Below are 11,357 nucleotides of genomic sequence, written 5' to 3' on the forward strand. Positions count from 1 at the left end.
GAAATTTAGCATTGATTGTTTTAGTTAATAAATTCCTTTGCAATCAATTTAGCAATTTGCATTAGAAGTCTACTAGTCTTGATTATGGAACCGGTTAGTCTTAGTCGGAGAGAATCCATCATTCATCTTTATTTTTGCTCAAACTGCGGTTGCCAGCTGGTGTTATGTCAAGCCAACCACAGCTGTAGCCAGCTGATACAACCCCCCAGCAAGCCGAAAATTGGCAAGCTGGTTGGCGCGGGTCTATAAAAGAATGATTGTTATCCATGATTATTATATTGTGTGTTTTGCTTATTCATATGTTAATGTGGACCAAAAATATATGAAGCTGTCCCTCCCATTCAGATCGAACCAGACGACTAATCAGACACCACACCAGACAACGAATCAAACATCACACCAGACAACGAATAAGACCCCGAATCAGACACCACAACAGACAACCAATCAGACAACACACCAGACAACGAATCAGACATCACACTAAATACCGAATCAGAAATCATACGAAATATCGAATCAGACATCACACTAAATACTGAATCAGACATCAGGCGTGGTCTATTTGCACTTTAATACCTTCAACGAATTGACTTAAGGTATGCACTTCATATACAGCTTCGTTAGGACAATAAAACAGAGAGACTGGCATTATGCTTTTCTTCTGGGAAGGTAATTTGAGGCGGAAGAGAAATCTGGAAGGAATTTGATTGAAATGGCACTGGTCAATATGATGAATAATACAAGAGGTATAAAATGTCACGGTGTTGTAACGAAAATGTCAACTGTTTGGGATCAATTAGTTCAGAAACTAAGGAGAAAGTTTCTATGTGCTATGGATCTGCTTCACTTCATTTTCACAATGTCAAGCTATTACCAACTTCGTCTTATACCTTGACTGCAATACCCACCTTTCTTGCATCTTTACAATGGTCAGGCTATAACTAACTTCGTCTTATACCTTGACTGCAATACCCACCTTTCTTGCATCTTCGTCTTATACCTTGACTGCAATACCCACCTTTCTTGCATCTTCGTCTATACCTTGACTGCAATACTCACCTTTCTTTTATCTTCACAATGTTCAAGCTATTACCAACTTCGTCTTATACCTTGACTGCAATACCCACCTTTCTTGCATCTTTACAATGGTCAGGTTATAACTAACTTCGTCTATACCTTGACTGCAATAGCCACTTTTCTTGTATCTTCACAATGGTCAAGCTATTACGAACTTCGTCTTATACCTTGACTGCAATATTAATGCCGCTGTCCTGGCAAAATTGTCCTCATTGTACCCTGCATGGCGTTGCCCGTCTTCATTAGCCCACATGGTGCAGCAAAGTAGGACGTAAAACTCCATTCAGTTCATTTCATTTATACCTTGACTGCAATAGCCACCTTTCTTGTATTTTTACAATGTTACAGCTATTACGAACTTCGTCTTATACCTTGACGGCAATAGCAGACTGTAAGTGAGTAGCATCTCTTTTGTTTTCTTCGGACTAAACAGTAGGCTACCGATGCCATTTCTCTAGCAAAGGTTTCCTCATTGCACACTGCTTGTCATTGTCGATCTTCATTAGCATAAGTAAGTGCTGAAGTGAAAGGCATGACGTTGTTCCATACGTTGTATTTAATTTCCGTCACAAGTATGTGGCATACAATGGTCAGATGTTCGGACTATTATTAATCTGAATATTGCGTGACGGGAAAGGACTTGTCAAATTGCTTCTCTATTTAGTTTCCTTATTTCAATCGTATCTTATTTCTACTCATTGAATGGATGAAAAACAAATATCTGAATGAATGAGCGAAAGAATGAATTGATGAGCGGGCGAAAGAAGGAATGAATGATGAAATGAGTGAAAGAATGAATGAATGAATGAGCGAATGAATGAATGAATGAATTAATTAATTAATGAATGGCCGAACAAACGAACAACGAACGAATGAACGAACGAACCAAAGGAACGAATGAACGAACGAATGAATCTCAATGAATCTCAATGAAGCTCAATGAAGCTCAATGAAGCTCAATGAATGAATGAGTGAATGAATGAATGAATGAATGAATGAATGAATGAATGAATGAATGAATGAATGAATGAATGAATGAATGGTCGAACGAGAAAACGAACGAACGAACGAACAAACAAACGAACAAATGAACGAATGAACGAACGAACGAATGAATCTCAGTGAATCTCAATGAATGAATGAATGAACGAACGAACGAACGAACGAACGAATGAATGAACGAATGAATCTCAATGAATGAATGAATGAATGAATGAATCTCAATGAATGAATGAATGAATAATTGAAAGATATTAAATAAATAAACAAATGAACGACCGTAACATCATTAGCAAATTGGGTAATTTCAAAACAGCCTGAAAACTCATAAACGAAAATTGAATAAAAATAAAAATTCCAGTAAAATTAAATATGAAAATAAAGTGAAAAAGTGAATAAGTAGGGAATTTTTTTTTATGTTTAGTTTAATTTAGAAATTTGATGCAGGTAAACTTGTATTTGACTAGTTTCAACTTCTTTGATTATTTTTCAACCTGTTCTGTCAATTTTTAAGTCAAAATGTCAACATTTGATATCCACGTTTAAAGAAGCCGTCCCGTCGATTTTTCATTCAATCTGAATATTTGATAGCCGAACTTAAAAGAACTCCTGTTGTTTTAGGCAAAAAATCAACATTTGATCGCCACATTTAAAGCCGCTATTCCGTCAATGTTAAAGTCTGAACTGTATAGGATCGCCACTCTTAAAGGAGTTGTTCCGTCATTTTTTCATCTAATTTGAATACTTGATAACCGAGCTTAACAGAACTCTCCCGTGAATCTAAGGTCAAAACTGAACATTTGATAGCGACATTTGAAAGCTCACGAATAATATTAGCCACATAATGGGTTAAAGGGAAATCACTCAATATTTCTATTGATTCAGACAACAAGTAAACCATTATATTAATTCGAATTACTGTCTTACAATACGGTACACGAATATTTAGATAACGAAATCCTATATCCCAAAATTCTCGGCTATTCGTTTACTTTCACTTTCCGACCAGAATACATTTATCATATATATTTATTTGCGTTCTCCGACAAAGCTATGTCAAAATCGCAGTATCACATGTATACGAATAAGGAATATAATATTCAAAGATCAAAGAGCTTTTTGGGTATCTGTAGTCTTTATTAGAAAGAAATTTCGACATCTTGTTCGTATGTGATTTATTAAAAACATTATCTGACCAATGATTAACCGAGGTCCAAATTACTGTTGCTTTAGTTTATGTGTGTACATTTGAGTAAGTAGACCAGCCCATGTCACACCAGTCATTTCCGCTTCCGGTTAGAGTTTATCGAAAATAATAATCTTAAAAAATTTCATATTTTTGGCAGATTTATGCAGTTTTGAGAACATCAGGTTTGTTATTTCTTTGTAAACATCAAAATCAACATGTCTACGACACAATGCATAGAATTTTGCAGGAAGATATGGGCGGAAAACGTGAGTGTTTGACGTTTGAATATAACACATTCGCTAAGTATTATCATGGCGACAGAACTCGATGTGCTGAAACAAGTCTAAGATAGCCTTCGACCAGCGTATTTCAAATGAAATTCAAATGTTTTAAACTGAACATCTAAAAGAATGAATTTAGATTCGATTGTTGTTGTTTAGGGCAAGTCACTTTCTTTCCCCCCCCTGTCTTGTCTTAAAGTTGACCCATAGCCTATATATAGCCTTGTCAAAATGTCATAAGTCAAGCATTTTTATGCTCAATTATTTGTTAATTCCCTGATTTGACTGAAATCTATTTTGACAGATGAATTTCTGTGTAGTGATGTCATCACTTTATGTGTAAAATTGTAAACGGACAGTACTCTCTGGCCACATTGAGTTCTAAATTGAATTTTTTCACTCGTGTCACAAACATTCAAAATATGATTTTTAAGTAGAATATCTATGGGTCCATGAATAAATACGTTTTGAAAATTTTGCACTTGAAATGAACACACTTCTCTCCAAGAAATTTCATGTGAAAATGACACATTTTGAACTGAAAATCTCCCTCTGTAAAATCATAGTTTCAAATAAGTTTGTTTTCAATGGTTGGCATTTTCATCAACCAAAAGACAATCTTCTAAGACTCTCAGCAATATTTGGAGGTTAATATTTCAATTCATACAAAAATGATTGCCAAAATGTGATTTAGAACCTGATGTGGCCAGAGAGTAGCTTTCTTGTCAATGCAATGAATTCAAACCCCTAGTGTAAAAACAGCTCAACACGATTAATTTTTGTTCAAGGGATTATAAGCTTATATAGTAGGAAGTCACTGGGACGTCTGCTTCACAAAGTCATGTGACTGTCATAATGTTATTTATTTAAGAATTTCAAGTTGTCAAGGTAATGCTGGTTCTTAGATTTTGTAAAGAACAGAATCAGTCTATATTCTTTTAAAACAGATATTTTGAATTCTGATGCTTATAAGCTTATTTATTTTTTCTTCTTTTTGATTTTTGATCAACAGTAACTGAATTTACCTTAATGTTCGATAATTTGTATTGAGACTCAGTTATAATCATATTGTTATAATACCCATCAAAATAGTTGACATAGTTGACACTTCATGAAATTTGATTTCTGTTTAATACAAGCATTTTACCCACTAATAGCTGGTTTGTTCAGCTCCTAGAGTAAGAGTATATCTCAAGTCTGTCAATTGTAATTGTAGTGTTAGACGAGTCTCAATGAAAGCACTGGCCAAGGTCACAGAGCAATCCAGGCTTCAATCTCAGCATAGGTCGAAATGATATCTTCAGATTGTTCAACCCAGTTTCTCCCCACCAGTGAAGCAGGTCGGAGGGAGCAGACTGGGTAAAAAGCTTAGTACAGCTGTTCTGGCAAAATTACCTTCATTACACACTGCATGGCGTTGCTGATCTTCATTAAGTTGCAGAAGAGTAGGATGTAAATTTCATTTGATTTATTGTCCTGATGCCAAACATTAACTCTTTTGAAGATCACGGTGGTTCCTGATTGACCAATAAAAATATATTTGCTTGTGAATAATTCAACAAGGACATCCTTGCCATTTTCAACCTGCAGTTGACATGGAAAAAGCACTGGCTGAGCCACAGGGGGCCCATCATAGCCCCGAAGGCCAGTTTTTCGGGCAAGGCATTAAAAAAAATTTTTTTTTAAACGGCCCGATTTTTTTTTTTTTTTTTTATTATTTAAAAATGAAATCATATCTTTGCCCGAATATCCTATACTATAACTGTATGTTTTTAAATTGATAGCCCGTTAGTATTCTCGTATAATAATATTTCATAATTTATATTATTTAAGGATCGAAATCACTGCCCGAATGTCATTCGTATGATGAAAATCTCACCCAACATCAGGTGAAAACAGTACATCCCGTAAATTAAACTGAATACTTGTGGATCTCCTAAGGGGGGTAGTATCATGTGTTCTAGAAAGAGTGAAAACTAAGTTCGGGCAACCTCAGATATCTCGCCCCTCCCTGGGACGTAAACCTGGCTCCACCACTGGGAAAAAGTGCAGTTGGTATGGGACAGTAAACTGAGGCCCTGTGTCCTATTTCCCTGTACATGTCAAAGATCCCTTGGTTAAGAGTAAACTAGTGCTGCTGTCTTGGTAAAATTTCCCTCAATACACACTGCATGGAGTTGTCTGTCTTCATTAGTCCAATGAGATGCTGAAAAGTAGGGGTAAAGCTCAGTTTCATTTAACACATGTGTAACTTTTTCATTACTGGCATGTAATGATAGTTTTTCAATATCAATTTTTTTTTTGCAGGTTGTTGTTGAAAGATGTTGCTATGGTAAGACATTAAAAGAGGAAGCAGTTGAAGATGGAGAGATCATCACCTTATCCACCAGATCCTGAACGTTTGGATCCAGATAGTCTCCATAGGAATGGTAACTATGGACTAAATAGCTACTCCACAGTGGACACGAATCATAAAAATAGTTTTCCCGAGAGTCGGCCGCGGTCGTACGGTAACGAACACTATACTGGCAATTCCTATCAAGTGACTCCAAATTACCATTATGGGTACCCCCACAGCTTCACGCCTGATGCTCATAGAAGTCCTTATGACTCTGTGCCCTATACAGACAGCCTCAATTCATTGGAACGTCCAGATTTGTATCGCCCAAGGTCTGCAGATCCCTCACATTCCTTCGGTCATTACGATTACTCTGGTCATCATTCAGCACATTTTCGCCCAGCCGGTTACCATGACGATCCTAGCTACCGCCCTGTCCGAGATCAGTATTTTAGTAGTGACACCAAACACATTTTACCAGAACCCAAAACAAATTACCCATTGTATGAGGAAGCTAGAATGACTTTTCAAGAAAGACCGTACTCAACGAATTCTGCAGCAGTCCCAGAATACAGCAGTAAAGCATCAGATATAAGCTCTGAGATTTTGACTTCTGCCGATTTGAGGAGTCCGCATTCTGTTCCTGCGACTTTGGCATCGAGAGATGTGGACGCTTCCATCCTAGACACTGAACCCAAGAAAATTCCTGAAAGCATGTTTGAAATGTCAATTGATCACCCACGAGAGAGTCTGCCGTCTGGTGCCGAGTTGGAAGTTAACAGTCGTCCTTTGCTTGATACAGATCCTTTGGATTTGAGGAAAACTGAAAACTGGACGGACTCTGGTGCATATACAACAGATAATACTGAATGTACATCAGTTTCAGTTGACTCTGACAAAGAAGTGATGAAAAAATCAGAGTTGGACGTTACTGATTATATCGCAGACAAACCAAAAGCAAGCCACACTGAAATTTTAGGGGACGTTTTCAACAATCACAGTACTACAGACAACATTCAACCCTCAGAAGCTGTTGCCTTGATTATAAAAGATGAACTTCCTACCGAGAAGGTTTTGAAAGCAGATACAAATACAGAATCAGAACCTGAAGTTGAAATCATTGGCAAAAAGAAAAAAGCAGTGGTGGAGGCAGAGATGAAAATTAACCAAGAAAAGGAGGCAAAGAAATTATCTGAAGCAGCCAATGCCTCACCAGAGGAGAAACTTAAGTCTCGACGGAAATCCAAAACTCCTGTTAAAGAGTCTGAGAATGAATTAAGCAAATCGAAAACAGATGAAGATGATGATGATGATGATGATGAAGTTTTCCATTGTGGATTTTGTGGTGAAATTTTCCATGATGAGGATCTTCTGGTGCAGCACGACTGCCAGAATGAGGACATGGATTCAGAAGATAGTGAGGACAGTGAGGATGAAGAGGAGGATGAAGTAGAAGAGGAAACAACTGCCAGTGTGACATCAGCATCTACATTGAAAAAGGTCAATACTGACACTAAAGAAGATGCTGATACGCCAGTGCGGCGTTCGGCTCGGAAGAATAAAGCTCAGATCCACATCAAGGAAGTGGAAGATGAGGAAGAAGAAGAAGATCCGTATATTTGTGGAGAATGTGGACAGACGTTTGATAAGGAACGACTTTTGTTACGGCACGTCAAAACTCATCGTAGCTCGGACATTGAAGATTATGTGGAATCAGAAACAACAGCACCAGCTAGATATGCAACACGAAGTCGCATTAATCGTCCAAAACGTAAAGCAACCAAACGTAAAAGCTATGACTATGATGCAGAGGAAAGTTTCATTGAACAACCAAGTCGCAGCAAGCGGAGAAAAGAACCAGTTGTAAAAATCAAAGAACCAAAAGTGCCTGAGGATACACGAAAGTATGGTTGTGCTATCTGTGGTGAAATTAGCACAGGACGCGATAAGATTGCTCAACATCTAATAGATCACTGTACAGAGATGTCCAGTAACGATAAAGTCTGGAACTGTGAATATTGCGAAAAATCTTTCTCGGATGAAAATTTCTTAGATCGGCACGTTGACATTCATGAACTAAACGGTGACCAGAAGCTGGTGAAAATTGAACCACAGAGCAAGAAGGATTTGAAGAAGGATTCAACGATCGGGAAAGTGAAGCAATATGAATGTGTGACTTGTAACCAGGTTTTCAAGTTGAAGAACGAGCTGAAAGTTCATGAAAGGATTCATAATGAAACCAGAAAGTATTTATGTGTTGTTTGTGGAGAGGAATCAACTGGTAAAGAAGCATATTTAAGACATAAGAAAACGCACAAAACTCCAAAATCATACGCTTGCGAGGAATGTGGTGATACTTTTAATCTACGAAGTCTCCTTAACCAACACATGAAGTCACATGGACTCAAAACCTCGTTTGATTGCGAACAATGTAATCGTTCTTTTTTCAGTGCCGGACATTTAGCCATCCATAAGAAGGGACATAAACATGCCGGCACGAAAAAACATCGTTGTCAAGAGTGTGGATATCAAGTGTACAGTGAGGCCAAGTTGATGGAACATTTAGAAACGCATATTAATCAAGACCCGTTTATGTGTCCGTTCTGTGGCCGACTTTTCATGAAGAAAAGCACATTTACAAAACACAAGAAGAAGCACAGTGGACAGAATATGTGTGATGTGTGTGGAAAGGCCTTCAGTCATAAATCAGGACTCGATCGCCATTATACAACCCATTCTGGTGAAAAATCATTCAAGTGTATGTATTGCGATAAATCGTTTTCTCAACAAAGTAATTTGTCCACACATCTTAGACAGCATTCGGGAGAAAAACCCTTTATGTGTGAAATCTGTGCTCATTCGTTCACCAATAAATGTTCTCTGGTACGTCACATGACCAAACATACTGAAGGGGAGTCGGAGATGCAAGCAGCAAGTATGGCGCGTCAAGGAGCAATTGGTGGATTGAATAATATTAATATTCCTTTACCACCCCTCCCTAACACCATCTCTCATGGCATGTACACCCTGAACCAATTTCAGTTTTAAAACATTTCATTAGTATATCTATCAATTTACAATTCATAATCTTATCTTTTTTTATATTTTTGTCTCGATTGTAATCTGACAAGTTTCCTTCTACAGTTGTGTTCTAGTTAATATGTCAAAGACTGTCATATAGAATCCATTTGTTGATAACATAATGAATTGTGGGATTGTTTAACCTGCAGAGAGTGTCATATTGCTCTACTTTGGGTTTGGCTATTACTAAATTGGTCATTGTTATTTTAACCTATCAAAGCATGTTTCTTGATTGGTTAAAATAACTTCATTAGAAACGTCTGTGGTTGAAATTCGTTCGATTACAATAGAGAAGAAAAAAAAGAAAGACACATAATTCTATTTTATTTAGAGTGTATATATATACTGGCGCTACTGGTATGTATTCAGTTGGTTGCCATGGCTACGGAAAATCAAATTTTTCAATTATAATATGCTTTGCGACATTGCTTACTTTGTTCCCTTTTGTAGCAAAATATTTATTTGGATTGATTTTTAGGTTGGATAAATGTTAGTTTGTATCGAAAAATATACATTATTGCTAGGATGTACTAATTGAACTGTCTTAAAGTTGGGTTTCCTTATATTTTTTAGTGTCAAATTAAGCAAACTATTTGATTAATTGATGTTTCTAATGAATTATCATATATTCTTAATCATATCATTATGTTCTTATTGCATATAATTAAGAGTTTTAACCAATCATAAATGTCTGTGTATGTACAGTCTGGATAAACAAAAAAAGACTTTTTGACCTTTCTTGATCGGTCACTCATCGGAATTCTGCTGGTAATTCTCTTCTAATTTAGCTAATTATGAATTAATTATGGACATGTGAGACAAACTGGTATTTTTTCCAAGTCATAAGAACACCTCTACTTTCTATTCATATAAGTATTAGCATTTTCATTTTCATAAATGAAAATAAGGGAACCCATCTTTAAGGTGGAAATAGATGATGTAGGTGTCCAGGATGATGGATACAGTAGAGTATAGAACAAGTGTACACTCAAGGTACAGGACTGAACATGGTGCAGACAGGATTCCTTACTACTATTTTCTACTGTTTCAATACACCAGACTCTGTATATTGTCTAAGTCAATCCAACAAAAAACATTGAATTTGTCCAATGACTTAACAGAATCATTTTTGATCAATTCTCACATAGCCAGATGCTGTGGATGTATTCTTCTAAGGGATTGTAAAGAGATTTTCTAGCCTCTTTATGTGTATCTGGGAGACCTTTGACTTCCATTTGGTACATTCCAATTCTTCATCCAGTGTTATCCCCCCACTTACAAGATGGCCGCATTTCTAACTTAAAATTGTCACCATCTTGTAAGGGGAGATAACATATATTATTATATTACTGTGGTCTGGTGTTAGGTTGGTTACTAATTCTCGTACTGGAGCTGTGTCATTTCCGGTTAACTCTTTCTGGAATTGCAGGAACCACAGGCATCCGACGAGGAATTGGAATGTCTCAAATAGAAGTCAAAAGTTTCCTTGATACACATAAAGAGGCTAGAAAACCTTTGTACAATCCCTTTAACACAGTTTTATTGGTGAAGAAGTCGTATTTGATTGGACCCTTCGTGAAGGTAGTTATTTTGACCAATGAAATGCATTGTCTTAAATGCAGTTACAAGTAACCTACTACTTCATTGGTCGAAAATAATTTCATGACCAAGATTTGACCATATCTGCCAGCAATTTTGTGCTTCAGTCATGAATGGCTGGCAAAAAATACCATACCATGCCCTCTCTATCGAGGTAGCTCGGCCATTAGGGTAGGGTCAGTGGGGGCTGGGCCCCAGCAAGTGAGAATTAAGACCCAGCTAAACCTTCTTCAGTTCAGCAGAGATTGATTCATTTACAGTGTTTTTGTACAAAATCAAAAAGATATAGATTTTGATACGTTTTTGGCAGCTCAAAATTCTCAGAAATGAGTTCTCTGACTCTTGGCATTTATTAATTCTTCAAAATCTGAGCCCCAGCACCAATTCACTCCTGGCAACGGGACTGAATCAAACCTGTTTTGTTATTGTTACTGTTTGTATATTGTATATTAAAATTAATTTTGATTTAAAACCTGAATATTAATATTAATTAAACTCAATGGAATTATTTTAAATTTTTAATGATTTATTTATGGAACTAAGATTTTAAAGAGATTGTAAAAAGGTTTTTCTAAATTTTTTATGTATATCCTGGACACTGATAGTATCAATTTACGTCATTCTAATTTTCAATCAGTAATTTTTGTTGCTAAAATTCGTGTAAACTATAAACCAAAATCTAGAGAAATGTACCCTTTAACGTATCTGAAAGTTTTAACTAAAAAAATCCAGCCGTTAATTTTTAAACACCAAAAATATTTAAAAACATTACGTAAGGTTTTTAAGTTCG

General features: G+C 36.5%; 1 protein-coding gene across 1 annotated transcript; it reads left to right on the forward strand.

Moving 5' to 3' along the window:
* Nucleotides 1-7,492: 7,492 nt before the first annotated feature.
* On the forward strand, nt 7,493-8,794 carry LOTGIDRAFT_83294 (hypothetical protein; the record flags this gene model as incomplete). The annotated part of the gene is made up of 3 exons (XM_009065716.1): nt 7,493-7,571; nt 7,773-7,970; nt 8,043-8,794. Coding segments are annotated over 3 exons (1,029 nt in total), but the record flags the coding sequence as incomplete, so codon positions are not given.
* Nucleotides 8,795-11,357: the final 2,563 nt, after the last annotated feature.

The sequence above is a fragment of the Lottia gigantea genome, assembly GCF_000327385.1.
Source record: "Lottia gigantea unplaced genomic scaffold LOTGIsca_70, whole genome shotgun sequence".
Taxonomy (NCBI): Eukaryota; Metazoa; Mollusca; class Gastropoda; family Lottiidae; genus Lottia; species Lottia gigantea.